Raw genomic sequence first — 23,268 nt, forward strand, 5'->3', positions numbered from 1 at the left:
ACCAAAAAAATAACCGATTTGTTTTAATTTGGTGAGAGGAAAACACTTTAGATTGCAGTTAACATGGTTTATTTTCTACACAAGTGCATTTAAATATCATAAATATATGTATATCATAATATATTATATGCTTTTATAAGATAGCTAAAAAAAACATCTACTGTTTCAGAACATTTCACATATATTTGGGTATCTTTATCAGTATATATATTTATATATTTTCGAGATAGTTTTTAGTAGACTGGAGTACGTATGTTTGTTGTACTTGGTAAATCTTTTTTCAGTTGGACGCATATTTGGCAAAGACTGAAAGAACACCTGAATTCGGTATCTTTATAATTTTGTTTAAATCTCATCAATTTTTACTCTGGATATGGTGGTATATTTAGGGATAGCTTTTTGAAACCTATCATTTATACAGGTAAATTCTTTGGGCCGCACTTACTGGTTGTACATAAATACGCTTGTAACATTTAATAACCCTTATATATAGACGTTAACTTTATAATATGTTTCGACAGATCCTAACTTCCATAGGTTTTCATCAAGTTTTCTTAAATATTCTTCAGAAGTAGAAATTAAAGAATGCATAGAATTAAATGCATTAAAGCCTTGAAGTTCGGAAGTACTTTTGTTACCTTTAAAGCCATTCTTTGGGAATTATTCAAGCTGAGATGAATGGATTCAATTAACATTTGGGTGAGTATATTTTCACGGGCTTACTTTGCTTATATTTTCAGGAAGTTAACAATACAAAATAAACAATAAAAAAAGAAAAACTCAATAGCTTTTCAAAATCTTTGCTCTGCTATGCGGTCAAGATTTCGATCGATCCTTGAGCGATACACTTTAAACGCCCAGCTCTCGGCTGGGCGTGGTGGTGGCCATCTGTCCAGTATTACTCCCGGCCGGCGGAGGAGCCACCACACTAGGCAACCACTTGTTAAGCAGCGTACGAATGGCAAAAGTCACATCGTGATTAGCGAAACAGAACAGGAAGGATACTACAAAGCCTTGAAGGCTGACCAGAACAACTGAGAGCAGCTGATAGAAGCGATCCAGCTGGGTTCCGGCATCCGGACGATAGGGGAGCAGGAAGTGCTGAAGTCCAAAGAGCGGCACCAAGATGATAGTGGCACGCACTGCCTTCCGGATGGCCAAGGGAGCAGGTTGTGCCGACTGTGGATGAAGTTTACGCACAATCACCCGGAGGACATTGATAAGGAAAACTAAATTTGATAGGGAAATTCAATGTTAAGATCGAAAACCAATGATATTTTTAATACTTACTAAAGCTGGCCAGCAATGAGAGGGTTATTGGCACCGAAAAGATCCACAGGTAGAGGCTATCATTGATCCAGCAGCTAAGTAATTCAATAAGATAATATTAATTAATAATTATCAAAATTGAGGACACTCACTGTTCATTGTCCGAGTCGCTGAAATGTCTGGACAGGCCATAGACAATGGCAAAGTGTATGGGTAAAAACCAACTGATGATGATGAACCAGCGCATCACAATTGTATCCTTGACAAAGACCTAAAGGTAGAAGGAAAACGACAAACGAGTCCTTGACAATATGACGGAAAGCAGTTTGCCAAAGATACGACTGGGCTGGCTCTCACATAAATTGGAGGGCGAGAACAAATCACATCTGCCATGCACAACACTCGGTCGTAAAGTATGCAAAATTGCCACGAGACCAAAAGGAGCGCTACAGGGAACCTTGCCTGCCATCGACTTACCACAACGAGGACCAAATGCAGGTGCAGTCCCTCGCAGAACATCCAGAAATAATTGACCAACATGAAATAGTGCACCACTAGGTGTAATCCGATGCACCAGAGCTGAAAGCATTTCGTAACGTGAACATGAGAAGGTGGTTAGGCAAATGGCATTATCACACCTTGACAAAAAACAGCATGGAAGGTTATTTGGTAAATGCACTTCGCAAAAAAATATATCATTTGGATGGGTTTTCATTACTGTTAATGTAATATAAGAAATTCGTACTCATTTCATATAGGGATTCTCTTCAAATTTGATTTATTTATGAAGTTATTTAAATATTTTTTTAATACTATTGGCCTAGTTTTTTTCTCCCTGCACAACTCACCGGATTGTCGGCTATGATTTCGGGTCGTTCCACAACCAGACGGTACCACAAAATCCAGGCCACACAGGTGAAGGCCAGCGAGGCGAACAAGTGCACATGAATCCGGATGCGGGTGCAGCGCAGAGATCTACAAAATGGAAAGACAGGAAAACCAGTCGCATTTCCAGTTACATTTCCACTTGCAGTGGCATTTTGCAGCTTCCTAAACACTTACTTGAAGCCCAGGAAGATGAGAATCGATACAAGGAGGGCCAGAAGGGAGAGGGCATAGCCCTTTACATACAACTCGTTGATAAACTGACGGAACTGCGGTGGCAACTTTTTTGATTAATGTTCCATTGCAAACCTCTTAGCTGTCAGCAAAGCACTTACCTCGAGGTCCTCGTAATCCACGCAGTTGGTGTAATTGGACCACGTCTGATTGCTCATTGGATGACGGAACCAGGAGCCATTTTCCAGACAGCTGCAGATAAAGAATAAAAGATAATTGTGACTGACTAAGTGCAAGTAAAAACAAGAAAGGAAGCTAACTTCGGCACGCCGAAGTTTATATACCCTTGCAGATAGAACTTCTATGACTTGGAATCCCAACAATATAAATTATATTTATTTGTGTTTAAAAACAATGAAGTAATACCTGCTTTCATTTCATTCACCTATACATATTATATTTGCAGTTTTACATTCGCAGATTTGCATTTTTCCTCTACATCTAACAATCGTTTGTATGGCACCTATATGATATAGTCGTCCGATTTTCATGAAATTTGACACAAAATTTAAGACTAATATAAAATGGCAATACCTCAAATTTGATGAAAATCAGCTGAAAAAGTTATTTAATTGTATTAATTTCCCGATCGTTCCTATGGGAGCTATATGATATAGTAGTCCGATTTTCATAAAATTTTATACAACATTGTAGAGTATAGTAAAATGGCTATATCTATATATAATTATATATATATATATTTGATCAAATTCTGTTGAAAACTGAAATTGTTATAATTTTTTTTGTAAAAATTACCCGATCATTCCTATGGCAGCTATATGATATAGTCGTCCGATCCGGCCCGTTCCGACATATATACGAGTGAGACTATATAGAAGGCTAACTATAAAGTTTCATTCAGATAGCTTCAAAACTGAGAGATTAGTTTGCTTAGAAACGGACAGACGGACAGACGGACAGACGGACAGAAGGACAGACGGACATGGCTAGATCGACTCGGCTGTAGATCCTGATCAAGAATATAAATACTTTATATGGTCGGAGGTGCCTCCTTCACTGCGTTGCAAACTTCTGACTGAAATTATAATACCCTGCAAGGGTATAAAAAGATTCTAAGCCTAACACGAGAGGAGTTAACAAAAACCCAACTAAATTGCCAGAATATCGTTTGCAAAATATATATACAATTTAAGCAGAAATATTAATCATAAAATACATTGAATTAAATAAGCATAATATTTCCGTATGAATGCTTAAATAAATGAATTAATGAATGCTAATCTGAAGCTGAAATGCACTAAATAAATCGTATCTAAAACCTAAAAAATCTCCAGCCTTAGTCAATTCCCTCGAGAGAGGTTAATGCTGTGCCATTTTGGGCATTTAACTCACGTCTTGTGGGCCAGAAATTTGCTGTTGAATCCCTCAACGAAATCGGGACAATATTGACTCAGCACGGTGCCGGCCGGGGTCCTCGGCCAGCAGAGATATCCGTCAAAGTTCAGGGGACAGAAGAGTCGCTCCCCGGCACTGCGATTGTTGGTGGTGGTGACCTCGTGGTGCTCGCTCTCCTGCTGATTTGTGGCCATTGTGACGCTGAGAACGGTGGCCAGCAGCTCCTCCTTCTCCGCCAGCTCCACATCCACATTCCGCATGTCGATGGCACCCTCATTCAACACAGCGTTCTCCAGATATCGCGGCACGGGACTGAAGTTCTCTGGCAATTCTGACTCGTAGTCTGTGCACGTCGAGAAATTACAATATTATTCATAGGGGTTTCTTATGTAATTTGTGAAGCCGGTTTAAGTGCACCCTATTAGTCAGTAATTTAAAGGGCACAATTTTGATGATTTAAAAGGATTATATGTGCTCTGATTGGATCTATTTATTTTCTACAAAACAACTATATTTTAGATTTTAAGCAGACAGGAAGGGTTTTAGTTTTGTTGTAATTATAATGGTTATTCAAATTATTATTACTTTAAAGTGATTACTAATGTTACTTAGTACTACTGTTGTATGTGTCTGAGTTATTGGCAAAATAATAATGTAGCATTATTCATTGTTTAAATAAGTTCCAGAAAAAAACAATTTAAAATATTTGTTATTTAAAATCATTAATTATTTAAAAAGCACACCCCTCTTTTCGATAATCAAATGCATAAATTAGTATCAGATTTGCCAAGTTTTATTAAAACTTCTCCTTTCTGTGCATTGGATGTTTTCATATTTTCTCTATGAACGCTCGTGATATGTGGCATGTGGCATGTGGCAAATCACGTATCCGCCATGGTGGCCGCCACTCACCTGTTGCTGCCGCCCCATCAACTGACACTGACGGGTCGTCGTATGTGTCGTTTTGGTATCGGTACACGCACTCGGCATACAAATGCCTTAAAAATATGCGCAGATTATCCTGCGCCTGGGTCTGCGAGGACGACTGCTGGGATCCCGACGCCTTTGCCATGGCCATTGCCACATTTTCTAAACCCAAACCTGAATCTAAATCCAAGTCTGAAGCGGTTGTCCCCATCGTTGGTGGTGTATCCTCAATGCTCGCCATGGGAGAGTGTACTGCAAAAAATCGGTATGTTTTGCATAAAATATTGTTTACTTTCTATACCCTATGCAGGGTATTATAATTTTACAACGAAGTGAAGAAGTCATTTCCGACCCAATAAATCATATATACTCTTGATCAGCATCAACAGGTAAATAGGGAAAGGACACATGTTATATCGTTAAAATTTTCAAAAATTTATCAATCTTTTAAATTTTAAATTTGTTACGGATATTTTTTAATCTAACAAAAACTAGCGGAGAAATGTGTTCCAAATTAAAATTAATGGATTTATGCCAAAGTTATGAATTGCTTAAGCATTGATGTTTTCAATAAAGTATTCATATTAAATATCTAAACTTTATAAATATAGTAGTCCGATTTTCATAAAATTGTATATTAACATATAATGACTATATTCAATAAAGTATTCATATTAAATATCTAAACTATATAAATATAGTAGTCCGATTTTCATAAAATTGTATATTAACATATAATAACTATATATCAAATTTGATGAAAATCTGTTGATAACTGGAAAAGCTAAAATCTTTTTCTTTAAACTTTCCGATCGTTCCTATGGCAGCTATATATTTATATATACATAGTCCACAGATTCGCCACGCTCCGACTTATATACTAGTTAAATTATATAGAAGAATAACACCGTAGTTTTATTAATTTATTCTTAAATTGGTTCAAAACAAGTCTCGCACATCTGTGCATATGATTCCCAACTAGTTTTAACATCCCCGGAACGAAGTGACTGCTGCTGGCCAAGTATCAGAAATGAGTTGTGTTACAAAATTTGCAAGTCATTGTTTATTAGTGTTCAGAGTTAGTAACTGATCATACATACTTATTGGTCATAGATACCTTCTGATCTTAGTTACTTACTGGGCAAAGATACTTACTGTTCAGAGGTGCTTACTGGTCATAGATACTTACTGCTCAAAGTTACTTAATGGTCATAGATACTTACTGATCACAGTTAATTACTGATTATAGTTACTTAATGTTTAGAGTTATTTACTAATCATAGTTACTTACTGTTAATAGATACTTACTGATCATAGTCATTTAATGATCATACTTACTTACTGCTCATATTTACTTAATGCTTATAGTTACTTCATGTTCATAGTTTCTTTATGTTCATTGATACTTATTGATCATAGTTACTTACTGGGAAAACTCTTCAAGATATAAATATTTTTAAGATGCTATGCAAATTATTCTCGAAACTATGTTCATTTTGGCTCAGTGTTTTGAGCCAGCGGAATAGGGATAGCGATAGGGAATTGAAGTCGCTTGTGGCTGTCCATTCGTGTGTGCATTGCTAATTTGGTTAGGCTTCAAAGAGTTCAGTTTAACTAAGGCGAGCTGCTGCGTGCCTGAGTTTGGTTGATAGCTCGGTAAAAGGTGTAGGGTGTAGGGAGGAAAAAAAAAACTCCGACACAGTCCTTTTTGGAACCCCAAACGTCAAGCACGGTCCACGAATGGGGACCCTATCCTCTCATATATATATATTACATATGTAAGTGCACCTCCACTAGTCATACGTTATAAATCAGTTTATAGTCTAATTAATGGCGGTGCTTAAATGTGGAGGGGAAAACTTAATTGCATTTCGTCACAAAGGGAAAGCAAATGCCACGGGCAAACTGAAATGAAATGCATGGCGCATCGATCGAATATACTATATCCCCTACAGAGGGAAGCACAGAGCGAGGGAGCACATGTGGCACGGGATGAGCTGCAAAGTTCTTGCCTAACTTGGTTATATTTTTAATCAAAACTCATTTCGCTTGATTGAGTTTCAACAAAAGCCCAGAAGCACATACATAATACACAGACAGAGAAGGAGGTGGATTTACCATGCCGTGGAACAAACTTTAATTTGCGGTATTAATCTATTATACGGCATTGGACAGTTTTCATGATGGAAATGTGCGCTGGCTAAAACATCTTGCCTGTTATTTATTTTTGCAAGTGTCTCGGCCAGGCAATTAGTCCAGGTAAGCAGGAAAAACCTTAGAAGGTCAGAGGAAAGCATGAGAATGAAGTTTGTTTTTGTTGGACGTCGCTCGAATGCCAGGATACTCTGGGATAAGTAAATGTTGGATTAGTTTTGGTGTAATTTTAGAGTAGGTTTTGAAATAGCTTTATGAGAGGAGTATTGTTGGAATTCTTTGATAAAAGAGTAGAGCTAATGTTACTTTGGTTTTAGGTAAAAATATTAGTAAAGCCTTGTGAGAATATTATTGAAGAGTTGCCGTATTTTTAAAATGGTTTATTTTGAAATTTTAAAACGGCTGGAAATAATTTTAGTGGTTTTTGATATTAATTTAAATAGTTTATTGCATTACTGTTTTAAATTAAAACCTAATTTCTTTAAAGCTATCAAGGCGTTGTACAATTTCCATGACGAAAATTGCGCTGTCCCAACATGCTTACACGTTATTTATATTTGCAAGTGTCTTGGCCAGGTAATTAGCCCAGGAAAGGAGGCAGGGAAGCACAGGAAGGTGGAAAAAAAGGGAATGTGGGCAAGTTTTGTTGGCCATCAATTCAAAATGCCGCCGGACCCGGACTCCTGTCGTGTCTTCTGCAGCCCTAATGAGCATTAATTGCATTTATATGAGTCCTTTATGGGCGAGTCCTGTGGCCACTGTTAAATTAAATTCATTGCAATGTTTTCCCTTTATCATCTGTCTCCTTCCTCGAGGCGTGCTTTGAGATAATAGATAATACATACAATGGTAATTGAATTTACATTTGCCCGGAGGATTCATGCTTATTCAACTACATATTCCATTTGTCATGTCATCTTTATCAGTGCGTTGCATAATCACAAAATACTGATAATGAAAGGAATCCTTAAAGTCTCAAGTCCTTGTCATAGTTATGCAGATGCTGGGTTAGGGAGGACGATGGTCTGTCTGTCTGTTGTTTGAAGCATCCATAAAACACAAATAATTGGAAAACGTTTGCTTGCATAAATTATGCTTGAAATTGAAATTTATTGTCAACAATTGGGAGAAAGGAACGAGAACTCTGGTCGCAGGACCCCCGCTGCACAGGATACAAATGGCCAATCAATTTGGGGGCGGGGGGAAAGGACCCAGAGGGGATGTGCTGGCGGAGGAATAATTATATGTACACATGCTGAATATTGATGATGAATTGTTTTGTCTGCCGAGCCGAAAAAAAAAAACCCATCAATGCGGTTAATGATGCTGCTCCTGCTGGTGGCAGCTTTTTTGCTCCCAACCGGAAACGGAAATGCCACACACTCACGCCTAATGGAAAATGCCAATGTGTAATACTTGTAATATTGTATTATTTTCGGTTTTTGTTTCGTCTATTTTAGTCCTGCCTCTCTGTGCAATTATCATAATAAATGACAGAGTCGGAGTCCACGCAAATAATGCAATTATGTACGCCGACTGGCCATGAATACCCTCGGAAGCTGGATTATCCCAAAAGTTGCTAGCCTTGCGAAATTATTGCACCCATTTCCTGACAATCACTGTAGTGTTTTGTGCCGTGTACCGCAAAACTTTTCGCATAAACCCCCAGCCCAGTGAGTGAGAGAGAGTACTCGTAATTAGATGGTCATCAACAGAAACAGTAGCAGAGCCAGGAATCTAATTAATTAATTTGTGTTCGCTACGCCACTATATAATTCAGTTGTTTACTTGATTGAATTGCCTGCAAATGAACGGCGGGTCTCGTGCGGCGTCTAAATTATGCGAAAATATTTTCGGAAATATTTTCAGAAATATTTTCCAGAACATAAGTATATATTTTGCACCTGATATTCACATCATTCTGTGATGAGAAGTTCACAACAGATCGCTTACATTGAGTGCCTCGCATTAGGTTCATTCACTCGCTGGCCATTCATTTAAATTGTTCAATTTGAAAAGAATCACGTACTTTAACAAGACCAAAACAATGTATTGAGAACGCACGCAAAAAAGAAACATACGCGTACCGTTATCAAGCGGTAAAAGCTGCCGCTTTTCACTTCTCGCTTTTCACTCCGCTTTTCTGTCCGCTTTTCACTCCGCTCGGCTCTGCGTTCCGCTGCCAAGTGGCCAGGCATCCGGCAAAAAGAGCCTGCCCTTGCTCTCGCATTTTCCCATTTTCCGAAACCCAGCCAGCCACCCATATTACACTGAGAGAATTTCGAGGTTTTACTAAACAAAACAAAGGCATCTCAAGAAATTTAATAAATTATCTTTAAATTACTTTATATGCATATCGCTCTAAAGATACTGTTATGTACCTTTAAACTTTATAAATTTATTTATTTACCTTTGCATATTTATTTATTAAACTATAAATACTTATTTATTTAATATTAAATATTTATTGTAAAAGATTTAAATTATTTGACAGAATACGTTACAATGATAACTATTTGACTTCTAAGTAAAATAAATAACTTTTATAGCTTTATTTGTAGTTTGCAAGTACAAACTGGGTTTGACTTTTTTCTCAGTGCATTCGCACTGCTTGCTATCACTCATGCCCCCCCCCCCCTCTTGTCCAGACACTGCTTGAGCAGCAACAAGTTGTTTGGCTGGCCTGCTTTCCTTTGTGGTGTTCGCTCGTAAATGTTCTATGTGGTGGGCGTATTGTATGTATAACAGTTGGCTTAAGGATGGCGAGGGGGCGTGGCTACGCTTCCACAGATGGGACACAAGAATTGTTTGGTTTCAAATGTAGTTGGTGAAATTACCTTAACCCAAGGCAGAAGCACAGCGAGATTTAAATGTTACATATTTCTGTTGTACAACAATTTAATAGAGTGTATACAAAAGTATAATTATTTTAGATAGAAAAAGGTTTTATTAATATTTATATTAACTAAATTCCCCAAGTATAGTGAATTTCCCATTACTTGGATTTATCTTAAAGGGTTAAGACAAAAAGAGGACCCACAAAGATGCGAGTGTTTTGCTTACTTTGAAACTGAATTTAGGGACATTTGATGCGGTTGCAGGTGAAGTTGATTTTATTATACGCCTTTGCCTTTAAGATCGGCTTTACTGCGTGATATGTACAAATATATAAAGTATGTATATATAATATACATACTTTTCTGTTACTTGTTTCCACTACCCTTCGATTTCTCAATTCATGCAAACTTTCGCCAGCCATCCAATTTCATAAAATTTATTCCTGAATTTCTTATGTCCTGCATAGCGAATGTTTATACGCGTCCAGTTGCGTAACGAGAATAAATATTTTATGCTACACTGGCTCTGGCTCCCGGTTGCCCTATCCCCAGTTTTTCCTGTTTCCTCTCAAGCATTTTCCTCTTCGGAAGAAATTGGCATCGACTTGGCACTTGTGCTGTGTGACTCGGCGAGAATTTAATATAAAATGCATTTTGCAATTAGCAGCGTTTTGAGGTCTCAAATTCCTGGGTATTAAGTCGGAAATTCAAAGCAAAATAAAGGGAAATGCTTTGGTAAAATCCTTTTTAATTTCTTTCGTTGTACTGGGAAATATATTTATTTAAACTCAGGAGAATATTAGTTAGATCCACAATTATAGTTATGTTGCACACATGTGCTTTAATTTTCTTAGACTTATAGTAGCCACTTTTTGAGCCATACTTCAAAGAACCTCCAGTAATCGCAGAGAGACAAGGAAAAGATATAGCCATTATCACCGACTGACTTCTATCTAAATAAAGTTTAAACACAATCTGGCTCCAGAACGTAAAGAGAGCGCTTAAGGTGCTAGTGCAAGTGTTTAGGCCACGGCCAAGACAACAAGTTTTTTATTAGGTAATAGCACAGCGCATGGCACACATCGTCAAGTGCCACGTTTCGGTTTGATAACAGAGAGAGCGGTCTTAAAGAATAAACATATTAAATAATTATGTAGGAAAAAAAATATGAAATAATGATGTAAAGTCCGCTATCACCTGCACGTTCGGCGTGGCCGTTCGCTGACCCATAAAAGCTGGGATCGCTGTGGACAGAGGCATCAGTGCATTGGCAACATGGTTCCCTTCCAGTCTCAGTCACACTCCACCTTCGCTCCGCTCCTGGCTCTTGTCCTGGCCTTGGTCTTTGGAGGAGTTCAGGTCCGCGGCGACTATGACTGGTACGGTGATATTCCGTACTCCAGCTCCGATCTTGATTATATCTACACCGATGTCAACTACGATACAATGTGCGCGCCGAGCGGATATGGGACATGTGCCACCGATGGCTACAGTTATACCCTGTTTTCGAGCAAGTGCCTCCTGGACTCGCAGAATCTCAAGCAGCTGTTTGCCGGCAAGAAGGGTGAGTTCGTAGTAGATTTCAAGTCCTTGGATACATAGCCCCTAGGAAGTAGGTAACAGTTTTTGGTCGGGGTATTCTATGGTCGCTACTAATATTTGTAATTCATTACTTTCTCTATATAATTTGTGTGAATTTATTTTTCTAGAACTAATTGAGGTGGATCTGAAGCACTGCTCCTCGTATTCCTCGCCCTCGTATGGACCTCCTCGAGGCTATGATTCGAAGGGCAGCACCTCAGCCCAAGGATATTATTCTCCTGCAGCTGCTCCTCCTTTTCAGTATTCCTCGCCTTTAGCCCAAAATTCGTATGCCTATGCAGTGGCCAGTGGTCCTTATGGCGCCAAGGCTAGCGCCGAGGCTCCTGGGCCGCAGCCAGTTGCTCCTGCTTCCTATTCGGTGTCTTACTCTGCTCTCTCGTCCTACCCTTCGGCTCCTTCTTCGTATCCTGTTTCTTATCCTTCTGCACCGGCTTCCAATCCTTTGGTTCCTGCTTCATACCCTTCATATCCCTCTGCTCCTTCGGCTCCCTCTTCGTATCCCTCGTATCCCAAACCAGTTCTGGTTTACTCGAGTGGCATAAACGCCTATGCCGCAGCATATAGTCCTTATAGGACCACTACCCAGGCGCCATCTAACGGAACCACAGTATCATCGGCCACCACAGCCACCACAAAGGCCAGAGGATATCCTGCTTATCCTGTATATCCGACGACAACTGCAGCAACTACTGTGTCCACCGCTGCACCAACTACTGCGTCCACCGCTGCACCAACTACTGCGTCCACCGCTGCACCAACTACTGCGTCCACCGCTGCACCAACTACTGCATCCACTCCTGCACCAACTACTGTATCCACCGCTGCACCAACTACTGCATCCACTCCTGCACCAACTACTGTATCCACCGCTGCACCAACTACTGCATCTACACCTGCACCAACTACTCCATCTACCTCTGCTGCAACGACTGAAGCAACATCTGCTGCAACGACTGAAGCAACAACTGCTGCATCAACTGCTGCAACATCAGCTGCAACTACTGATGCAACTACTGCAACAACTACCACAGAAGCACCCACTGTAAGCATACCCCCTTGAAGACCCAACCAAACCCTCACCATAACCTTTCTCTTTTTCCACAGGGCGGTTAAGGAATCCCCAAGATGAACACCTCAACTGGAAAATTTATCAACAACATCACCAGAAATTAGTACAGAAAACTAAAACCTATCCAGAAAAACCACCTTAAAGATCCCGATCCCATAGCTTAAAGACATCACCACAACAAAATCATAATTCCAAATCGAGCAATATGTAGTGTATCACTTGTAGTATCTTTGGCCAACAATAAATAAAGCAATCAGTACAGCACATAAACAAGTTAGGTCGATCGCATCTGGCCCTCCAGTTTTTTTTTTTTTTTTGTTTTCAATTTTTTGCTGCTTCCAGCTATTTAGCTGGGGAAAACCAGGCGGAAAAAGGGAAAGAAAAGTACTAATAAACTGATTTTTCAAGGGCTTCTGGTTTACAAGAAAATTTGCAATCGCTACAAGTTAAACATATATATGTATATATATATTTTTTTTAATGATAACAAAAGAGAACATGATTATGTAGAGTGTAGAAAAGAGGGAACATTGTAGCAGTTCCACAAAAAGTTCAAAGCAAAAAAATATAGTTTGATGATATAGAAATAAAAAATTATTGAGAGATAATAAAAAATAACAAAATACAAGAAAATAAATAATAATATACTTAATTAGAAATATATTTAATTTAAGAACTAGAAAGTATACTTTTTAGAAAGTCAAAGTTTGTATACCTTTGCAGTTAAAAATTTGATATATCATAACTCTGCCAAAAATGCATCAATTTCAATTCGGAAAACAGTTTTGTGCTAGTTTTTATTACCTTAAAAAACTACATATTAAATTTGATATTTAAAAAAATTACGATTTATGAAAATGTTCACGATGTAACCCCTTTGCTTTTGAACATTTTTTTTAACGGAGATATCTCCGTTCCCCTGTTTATGCTGATCAAGAATATATATACTTTATGGGGTCGGAAATGACTTGTTCACCTAAAATTTTGTAAAATGTAAGAAGGAAGGAATAAAATTTATTTAGAGCATGTTTTATATAGAACTAAATGTTATCCCATGTAATTTAACTAATAATAATTACAAAAGGCTTTATTCAAGTATTTTTTACAATAAATTATAGAAATAGCATAAAGAACATATATTTTATATATAAACAAGAAAGGAAGCTAACTTCGGCACGCCGAAGTTTATATACCCTTGCAGATAGAACTTCTATGAATAGGAATCCATACAATATAAATTATATATATTTGTGTTAAAAAACAATGAAGTAATACCTGCATTCATTTCATTCACCTATACATATTATATTTCGATTTTCATGAAATTTGACACAAAATTTAAGACTAATATAAAATGGCTATACCTCAAATTTGATGAAAATCTGTTGAAAACCGAAAAAGTTATAATTTTTAATTTTATTAATTTCTCTATCGTTCCTATGGGAGCTATATGATATAGTAGTCCGATTTTCATAAAATTTTATGCAAATTGTAGAGTATAGTAAAATGGCTATATCTCAAATTTGATCCAATTCTATTGAAAACTGAAAAAGTTAAAATTTGTTTGTAAAAATTTTCCCATCATTCCTATGGCAGCTTTATGATATAGTCGTCCGATCCGGCCCGTTCCGACATATATACGAGTGAGAGTATATAGAAGGTTAACTACAAAGTTTCATTCAGATAGCTTCAAAACTGAGAGACTAGTTTGCGTAGAAACGGACAGACGGACAGACGGACAGACGGACAGAAGGACAGAAGGACAGAAGGACAGACGGACAGACGGACATGGCTAGATCGACTCGGCTGTTGATCCTGATCAAGAATATATATACTTTATATAGTCGGAGGTGCCTCCTTCACTGCGTTGCAAACTTCTGACTGAAATTATAATACCCTGCAAGGGTATAAAATGGACAAATTTAAGCTTCAAGTTCGATATGCAAACAGACTGAAATCCGACATTAATACTGTGATTTTATTGTACAGCAAACAGCTTTAATTTCGGAAATGCGTAACTGTTAGGGATAACATTTATTCCACATGATGTTAGTGTTGTGTGTGTGTGTGTGTGTGTCCCTGGGTGTGTGTACCACTTATCAGCGCCTCTCGAAAAAAACACACACGCGAACAGGTGTTTGGCATTGTTTGCGCGCTGCATAATTTTAGCTGCGGCTTAATAGATTTTTTTCACCCTGTTTTGTTTAAACAGTTTTCCGGTTTTGTGCTCATGCTTATCTGTTGACAATAAAACGGCATTAAAAGCGCTGGAAAAATGGCGGGTCGGAAATCGGGGAAAAACAATGGAGGCCTGGGACTGGGAAGGGGGTTCTCGGGCGAAAGGCGGAGCAGCGGAAACGGAAATTAACAAATGCCCCAGGCAGCACTTGGCATGCCAAACAACAACCGCTTCGGCTAAAATAGCCATTTATATTCAAATTGTCTTAACTTGGCTCAGATTTTTGCCCACAAGCTTACCATATTTTTTTGTGTCTTCTACTCGTTGTCTTTATTTTGACAGTATTCGAAACGAAGGAGAAAAAATATGCCTTAGAGGGCAGCCTTTGCACAGTCAAATGTTTAATGAGGAAATGTGTTTAATTAAATGATAAACATTTAATTTGGGTTTCCCAGTTTGCCCACGAGACTTTGTTTACTTTTTTCACTGGGACTGAAATGAAGGTTGTTTTGTTTGGGAGAATTTTTGAAGGAAAGTTGGTTTAATGAGTTAAGACATTCTATAAACAATTATATAGCATATGTATAGGGCTTAAAGTTGCTGTGACAGTTTCCTGACAGTTTCTTGGCCACATTTGCTTAGAGATATTTTCTTATACATTTTGCTGCTAATCTCTGTCAGACTTTAAAATAAAACTGAGACATACAAAAAGAAAGAAAGACTTCTCCTCAGCATTATCTAATATTTTTCATTTATCACACAGTTTATGGTTAATTTTTTTGTGTAGCTAAATTTACAGGTGTTTTTCGACTGCAACCGGGAGTGATGATAAATCGTCTGGGTCTTATCACTTTAGCATTAATCATGCAAAGGGAAAGCGACAGCTGAAGGGGTCTTTTTTGGAATCTTGAAAACTTTTTGAGGCCACAAGCCGTTCGCCATTCTGCAGCGTGTTCTGCATATTTTGTTTAAAATAATTTGTAAAATTTAATTTATTTGATTTGATTTACACCGCCAGCACCCGGCACTCCTAGAACCCATGAGCAATGTTATTTTTTGCTCCAGCAACTGCTGTTTTTTCGCTTTGCTCATTAAAAGTTCGTTGAATGGTAAATGAGTACGAAAAGTGCTGACCGAGACGTAAGGCAAAAAAAAACTGAAACGAATATAAAAAAAATTTTAAATTAAAAAAAGAAAAAGACGACGTTGAAAAAAGAAGAAACCAGCTCAATTGAATGAACTCTTTTCTTTGGCACGAGGCGCCGTTTGGAAAATTTGCGGATAAAGCTGAAAGTGGAACTTGAAAGACAGCTGTCCCCGGAAAAATTCCTCAATCCCCAGCTCCCTCTCTATCCCATTGGCAGGGGATCCTAAGCCAATTATTGACATTCTATGGCAGCTCGCATAAATCAAAATTTGCACAGGGAACTTTGGAATATAAAGGAGAGCCCGGAACAAGTTGCTGCAAAAGCTGCTGTGAGCTCCTCCTGCTGCCTTCGATTGCCCGTACTTAAGATGGTTTGGCGGATTTTAATACAGGGTGAACGCCAAGAAAGAGAGGGTTTATTCGGTCTTAACTTGAACAATAATATACTAAGTTTAAAATATGTTTAATTTGCATTTTTATTTTACCACAAAATGCAAAATCGAATCATTAATTAATACAATTGCTGACTCAGTATATTTCTTATATTATTTGACAATAATTTTTTTTTTACTGTTTTTTACTGTTGCATACTATTGGTTTATTTTGAATTTAATACAATTTATACACTCCAGAGAATTCAGCAATTAATTAATTAATTGATATTAATCATAATTTCATATTTTTGTGTTATTTAAGTTTTATATTTTGTTATTCAAGTCAGGAAAGGATTCTTCCTACCATTTATAAATTTGGTAAAATGAAAACAAAAGTTTTTAAATAGGTTTTAAGCAAGAAATATATAGTTTGATAAAACTAGCCAGGTAATAATTAAATCCTCTAATCTAAAATCTTAGTTTAAAGTGCAAAAATGTATATTTGACAATAACTATTATTATACTTTTCCCAAAAACAGTATCTTTTTGGTCGTAAATGCCACTTGAATATATGAGGACTCTCCCTTTTACGGGAGTTGCTCCTCTGTTTTTTTTATTATTTTAATAAATTTGAAGCGGGACAAGATTTGTGGTGGCTTAGTCGTGAGCAAATATTTTATTTAGATTTTCGGATGCCACGGTGCCACGCCTACGCGGCATAAATCAAATAGCGCTATGCATGCTTTGATTTTCATCTCCCTTCCAAATATTTTTTGTTGGATTTTTTCTTTCCCTCCCTTTTTTATTTTTTTGTATTTTTTTGTATTTATTCTGTTGCCCCTGGAATTGATATTTATGGCCGTGAAATCGGCTTATAACATTAGCCTACGGGTTGTGTACGGCAAAGGCTATTTATCCATCGAATTGTTTACAATTGATGGAATCGAAAATCGCCACGAAATCAGATCGCACTTAACAGACAAGAACAATGTGTTGGTTATTTTTATTGGATTTAATTGCGGCAATATCTACCTGAACTCTCTGAGATAATGCCTCCATATTCCATGTTATTCTCTCGCCTCTCTGCCGGAAGCCAAAGCTCTAAGGCGTACACAATTAATGCAAAATTTATAGATGTCCGACAGCCCTCAGTCTCTCATCCAATATTCATAGATTTCCTATTAATTAGCCACCTGTCGATTAATCAAGATTAAGCCTGCTTTATTACCTCAGGTGAAATAATCGACTTGTTTTTATAAATAGCTTTCTGAAGCGGTATTTTTATGCACAATTAATTAATTAATTAATTAATTAAGCGGTGGCATCTCTCACATAACTTCATGGCAGTGTATTTGGAAAGGGTATTATGATGAGATATATGCAAGAATTAATAAATTTGTACTTTTTATGGATAATAACAAAAAAGCTTTTACTTATTAGGAAAAATAAATACAAAATTGAATCGCAAAAATTTTTTATTGTTAATTAAAGTTGGATTTGCATTTGCTTTTATTGAGAAATTTCCTTTGTACCGAAGAAAATCTAAAATGTTTGCATTTTTAAACTCATATTAATTAATATTTTAATATGGTAATTTTGTTGGTAAAATCAAAGTTTCAAATATCCATAACTAAGCCAAAAACTCATTTATTTTAATTCGGAAATCAGTTCTGCGTTAGTTTTTATTGGGATAATAAATCTAAATATTAAATTAAGAATTTTAGAAAATTTCGATTTTTGAAAATTTTAACGATGTAACCCCTTTCCTGTTTTTAAAAAATTGCGAAATTAGAACGTTTCCTGATGCTGATCAATAATGTACATATATGGTTTATAGGGTCGGAAATTACTCCTTCACATAGTTTTAAGCTTCTGAATAAAATTATTATACCATTTTTAATCCATTTTAACTATATATTTATGTAACAATTTTGTCGAAAACTCAAAGTTTAAAAAACTCATAACTAGCCCAAAAATGCATTAATTTTAAATCGGAAAGCGTTTCTATGTTAGTTCTTATTAGCTTAACAAGTCAAATAAAAATGTAAACAAATTGAAATTTTTGAACATTTTAAAGATTTAGCCCCTTTCCTTTTTAAAAAAATTTGAACATTTTTGAACATTTTTTTTTCTGCCGGACATGGCTAGTTTGATTCGTCTGATGATGCAGATCAACAATTTATTAATTTTAGGGTCGGAAATGGCCTCTTCACTTCAATTTTGTATAATACCCAGGAAGGGTTAGAAGAGAGAAAATTAATTAAGAGCATATTTTATATAAAACTAGTACTTGATAAAACGCTTACTTGGCACAACTAAATTTAATTAATACTAAAATATATATGAAAAAAAACTTCTGTGTAATTATTTAGCAAATTTATATTCAGTTTTATGATGCCTTTTTGATGTGTCACTTGTGATTATAAAATATATTGTGACAGTCCGCAGTAATATTAGCCGGTGTCCAGCAATTGTTGTTTATTCGCTTCAACGAATATTGGTTATTAATGGCTTGCGATCCCCTCTTGGGGTCCCCTCTCCCCCCATCAGCAATCCAACATTAAAATATACATATATTTTTTAAATGTACAAGGCTAATGGCCAAGGCGAGCGGCCATTGAATATGTTTGCAAAATTAATCAAAAACGTCGCTGACAGCTCAGGGAGCGTCGCCATGAAAATAAATTAAAAATACATAAAGCGCTCAATTACGAAATTTGGTACATTTAATTTGGTACATTTGTGCAGGCGGCACAAAGACCAGACCAGAAAACCAGCAAAAAAATAAAAAATAAAGAAAATATGAACGAGAAATGGCAGTGGCAACATCAGTGGCAACAGTAACACCCGGCAGCAATAGAAGCAGTCTGTCTACACTGGGAATTATTTTGGGCTTTATTATTTAGAAACATTTTTGAAAGTGGCAGCTAACTAACTTATTACCATAATCTACGTATAACAATAAACTTATAAATAAATAAGAGCCAAAAGTCAAGGAAACATGTAATGGAATTAAAAAACACATATAAATACTGGCCGAAAGTATAATAAATAAATAATAATATAATTAATTAAATACTTTCAGACCCATAAAAACGATCTGAAATCCATTTAAATTAATACAATAATGTCGCTTTAAAACACAATGGGTAATTATATTTTTACTGTAAAGTTCTTGATATATATTTCTATTAGTTCACCTTTTCGAGTGAAGCCTGTACATTAGATATATGGTTAATTTATAGCTATTCTAACCTTTGGTACGAGTGTACACTGGACAAAGGAGAATAGTAGTCACTGAAATGGAATCCAATTTCCATGTATATTTTTTCATTCGGTGTCATTTTCTTTTTGTTTTCCGCTGTTTTTTGTTGTTGTTATTTCACTTTTTGGTGTCTACTGTTCTGGGGTCGGCATAAAAATTTAATATGCGCCCCGAAGTCGACTGCAATAAAATGCTGAACTTAGTGTAGTGGCGCAAGTAACTTCAATGTGAATCATAAACCATGATCCAAGGCCTACCCCCAGTCCAAATTATGTTGTAAAAGTGCCGAAAAACAAGCTAATGGCACGACACTTGAGATCCCATTTTCCCGCACATTTTTCTCGACCAAAAACAAAAAATAAAGAACAGAAAACAGAGAACAAACAGAGACACTCGCCGCTTCATTAGTCGAAGCGGTCACTCTAAGAGCCCATGGCTTTTCATAGCTTTTCCATGGGGTTTTCCTCTAGAGAGAGGGATGTTTCCAAAGGCCATATAAGCAGCTTCAGAACAAAAGCATATGCCATATGCAAACTGGTTTTTGGGGCTTGCTTTTCCCACCCAAAATCAGTCATAATTTATTTTTGGGCTTATCGGATGACAACTCCAAAAGGAGAAATTTCAAATTGGGGAAAGCCTTTTGAGGACGATAAAGTCTCCTTAAAGTGTAGATTAAAGTGGATATCAAATGGAATGTTGCCTATTTATTAAAAAAAAAAAATATTTATCAAAAAGTATATTTATACCTTTGCAGGGTATTAAACGAAAAAGTTATTTCCGGCCCTATAAATCATATATATTCTTGATCTGCATCAACAGCTGAATCCATTTAGCCATTTAAAAAAAAAGGAAAGGTGTGTTACATCGTTAAAATTTTTAAAATTTGTGAAAATTTAAAGTTTTTACTGAGTATGCAGACTTATTAGCCTAGCAAAAACTAACATAGGAAAGCTTTCCGAAGTGAAATTAAAGTATTTTTGGCTGAGTAATGATGATTTGATTGATCAATGTTCAAGGGTAAAAAACATTGCTTCCCGAAGTTAGCATCTTTTTCCTTTCTTTTTTATAAGAATTTGTTCTTCGAAAAATTAGAAAATAACAGGGATAATATATAAAAGGTCAAAATAAACTAAATCCGATAGATGTTTCTTGAGACATCGAAAAATTTTGATTAACAATTACAATACAAAATTAAAATGAATCTAAAAGCGGTGAATCAGTCCTGCAGTCCTTGAAACTCTTTAGTATTTATGCTCTTTTAAATTTTTATTTTTTATAAAATTAAGTGTATACCCACCTTCACTTTATCTTAAGTTTATAAAAGATTAATTCCCTTTTCTTTTTTTTTTATCTATACATCATTAATTTCTTTTCTCGATGCATTTCTCTTTCTGTTATTTTCCGAAAATTGTCATTTTACCTTTCGACCACTGCGGTGGCTGGTCATTAGATAAGTGAAAAACAGCAGTTTACATTTTGGCGGTACATGGCGACACTTGTAAGTCCTTTAATGAGAACCTGTCATCGGTGTATTTGCGGTCACAGTCGTTGTTGGGTGTTAGCTGTCATGCACACAAAGTGCTGCCCTGTTTTCCCACCCCTCTTTTGCCCATTTCCCTTTTCCGTTTTCCCCGTTTTCCGACTCGCTACCATTTAGCGCCCTTTGACCCATCGCAAGTCCTGCGATTACTTGTGTGTGTTTATTTTGCAGCAGTGTAAGCACGACCACTAACTAATGAGCTCTTCCCACTGATACCCAGATATTTTGGTGGAAGCGGGGTTATTTAGGATAAAGATATATCAAAGATATATTATAGAGATTCTTAAAGGGTTGAGGAGTAATGACAAAACATTCTTTAAATAATGCATGCTACACTTTGGGAATCTTTAAATAATATAAAAGTTTAGCCAAGGACACTGCAGTATCAATTTAATTGGAGCTTAAGTTGTGCTAGAACGTTGAAATCTTTGAACAATTTTGTATAGTAGGCCACAAATATTTGTATATTCATTAATTTATTTATCTATAGCTAACAATTAGCTCTAATTTAAGATCTTACTGAGGATTAAGGACCATAACAGCATAGGCCCTCGGCTCATGGCTTAAATAAATGAATATATTTATAAAATAACAAAAAAAAAGCACTTGATTTACTTTGTTCTTTAAGTTCTTTAAACTCTTTCAGCGTCTATTTATTATTGAGTCACTCCACAAGACATAAGTCAGATGCAAATACATCTTGAAGTCAGTGAAGGAAATGGGGTGGGCAAAGTGGTGGTTACTTTGTGGCTGCTGCTGCTGCTAGTTGGCTCATTTGTCTTTGGCGATTGCAATTGTTTCGTTACACAATCGCCGGTCGTTGCGGGGAAATATTGTATTGGGGTCTTAGCGTTAAGCTGGGCTGTAACTGTAACATATGCCAGCAGGATGTGCAGACGACAGGACACACAGGACACAGAGGACACAAGGACCACGCAGCAGTTCACAGGACATGCTGAGGCTGCTAATTGAATCAGAAACCGCAGCATGAAATCAACTACAAGGCACAAACAACCGCAGTCCACACGGCGTATACGCAATACGAGGGACAACCCAGAGATGCGACGGACAGCGAAATGTGAAATTAGAAAAGGGACTAGCTATATTTTAGAGCCGTTAGGGGTGGGGTGTGAACAGCGAAAGGATTGACCAGATTCATAAATCCCCACAGGACAGAAGGATGGAGCGACGATGATGCCTTTGACAGCGCCATTGGGGGAGAAGTAATACAAAATATATAAGCAAATCGCCTTGAAATGTGCGGCATAAAAAGCAAGACATACATTTATGAGCTGCCTAAATAAATCATTCGCTCGCATTGACCCCACTCTCACTGTGTCTCTTTGTCGTCTGTGTTTATTTTGGATAAAACAGCGGATAAAACAACGGATATTTTGTCCTTAAGTAAAGAATAACAAAAGTCAAGAAGAAGCTAGAAACAACGCACAGCGGATGCCGAATGATGCTTGCAATTAAGTCTAATTTAATGAACTCTGTTTACCTCAACTGTGTGTGGCACTGACAGTCGTCGGCCATATGCCCAATATTCGTTGTATATACTCGCTTTATATTTAAGGGATCAAAGTTCACCTTCGATAAAGCGGAAGCACAAAAAAATTAGCGATCACTCTCACAAAAACCAGCAGAATTTCCCGAATCTACCGACGATTCGACCGTTCGCCACAGCAACCGGTTGGCAAGTGAAGTGCGTTTCCTAAATTTAAACGAGTCAAGAAGCTTCGTTACTTGGCAGAATTCAAAATGTGTTGTCCTGGCAAGCAGTGCACCACTTATGCTGCATGGCGCACTGCTTGATGGGTTACTTGGCCTACTGCATAGAAAAACTGTTATACAAGCGGGCTATACTGGCCAATATTTTAGTTAATAACAATATAAGTTAAATGCAAATAATTATAAGTTAAAACAGAATGTACTGCACAAACTTTTAGAATAAAATTTATAAATAGCTAGAAAAAGAAGCAATAGTATATACAAAGCCCAGAACATGAAAGCCAAAAAGTTGAATTGAAATTGAAATTATACAATAAAATTTAAAGTAAAGTTAGGCTAGGAATTAAATTAAATTAAAATTTATAAACTTATTCAAATAGATATACAATTGACTTTTTTAAACAAGAACGTTTTCTTGCTTTATTATTAATTATTTATGTATTATTAAAATCATAAAGCATCTTTTCGGCTGAAAAAATTGGCAACAGCGAGTCGGTCGAAAATAAAGCACTCTCTTAGGGCCCCCTATATTGAGCTTTCGACAGTGCTTCCCAAACTGTTTATATTGGTACTAAATCATTAAGCCAGTGTACTCCAAACTATGCTCTTCAGCGTGAGAGTATGCTATGCATTGGCCCTTCCACCTGACAATTAATTCAGCCCAAAAGATGCACCAATATATAAACAGACAATCCAACC

At 36.7% G+C, this 23,268-nt stretch overlaps 2 protein-coding genes across 4 annotated transcripts; one reads left to right on the top strand and one right to left on the bottom strand.

Moving 5' to 3' along the window:
* Positions 1-52: 52 nt before the first annotated feature.
* hec (calcitonin receptor hector) lies at positions 53-22,540 on the bottom strand. 3 transcript variants are annotated; one of them, XM_086835979.1, is made up of 10 exons: positions 22,340-22,540; positions 4,657-4,923; positions 3,742-4,087; positions 2,490-2,580; positions 2,332-2,423; positions 2,118-2,244; positions 1,747-1,848; positions 1,422-1,540; positions 1,291-1,364; positions 53-1,229 (listed from the first exon to the last, which is right to left on the bottom strand). In XM_086835979.1, the coding sequence occupies exons 2-10, from the start codon at positions 4,910-4,912 to the stop codon at positions 850-852; spliced, it is 1,587 nt and encodes a 528-aa protein (XP_086692105.1). In that variant the 5' UTR covers positions 4,913-4,923; positions 22,340-22,540; the 3' UTR covers positions 53-849. The 3 variants fall into 3 exon arrangements, with proteins under 3 accessions (XP_086692105.1, XP_086692104.1, XP_086692106.1); XM_086835978.1 differs by lacking the exon at positions 22,340-22,540 and adding an exon at positions 8,779-9,017; XM_086835980.1 differs by lacking the exon at positions 22,340-22,540 and adding an exon at positions 8,913-9,012.
* LOC110181545 (uncharacterized) lies at positions 10,936-12,431 on the top strand. The gene is made up of 3 exons (XM_020949328.2): positions 10,936-11,226; positions 11,372-12,306; positions 12,369-12,431. The coding sequence occupies exons 1-3, from the start codon at positions 10,938-10,940 to the stop codon at positions 12,375-12,377; spliced, it is 1,233 nt and encodes a 410-aa protein (XP_020804987.2). The 5' UTR covers positions 10,936-10,937; the 3' UTR covers positions 12,378-12,431.
* Positions 22,541-23,268: the final 728 nt, after the last annotated feature.

This window comes from Drosophila serrata, unplaced genomic scaffold (assembly GCF_035046125.1).
Source record: "Drosophila serrata isolate PLE 108 unplaced genomic scaffold, ASM3504612v1 contig_276, whole genome shotgun sequence".
NCBI classification, from domain to species: Eukaryota; Metazoa; Arthropoda; class Insecta; order Diptera; family Drosophilidae; genus Drosophila; species Drosophila serrata.

Excerpts from the sequence above, each read along its gene's own strand:
- hec (XM_086835978.1), bottom strand. The coding sequence starts at position 8,803 with ATGAACCTAATGCGAGGCACTCAAT. Across the intron at positions 4,088-4,656 it reads TGATGGGGCGGCAGCAACAG|ACTACGAGTCAGAATTGCCA; the intron begins GTGAGTGGCGGC and ends CGACGTGCACAG. Across the intron at positions 1,365-1,421 it reads AGCGACTCGGACAATGAACA|CTGCTGGATCAATGATAGCC; the intron begins GTGAGTGTCCTC and ends TGAATTACTTAG.
- LOC110181545 (XM_020949328.2), top strand. The coding sequence starts at position 10,938 with ATGGTTCCCTTCCAGTCTCAGTCACACTCCACCTTCGCTCCGCTCCTG. Across the intron at positions 11,227-11,371 it reads GCTGTTTGCCGGCAAGAAGG|AACTAATTGAGGTGGATCTG; the intron begins GTGAGTTCGTAG and ends TTATTTTTCTAG.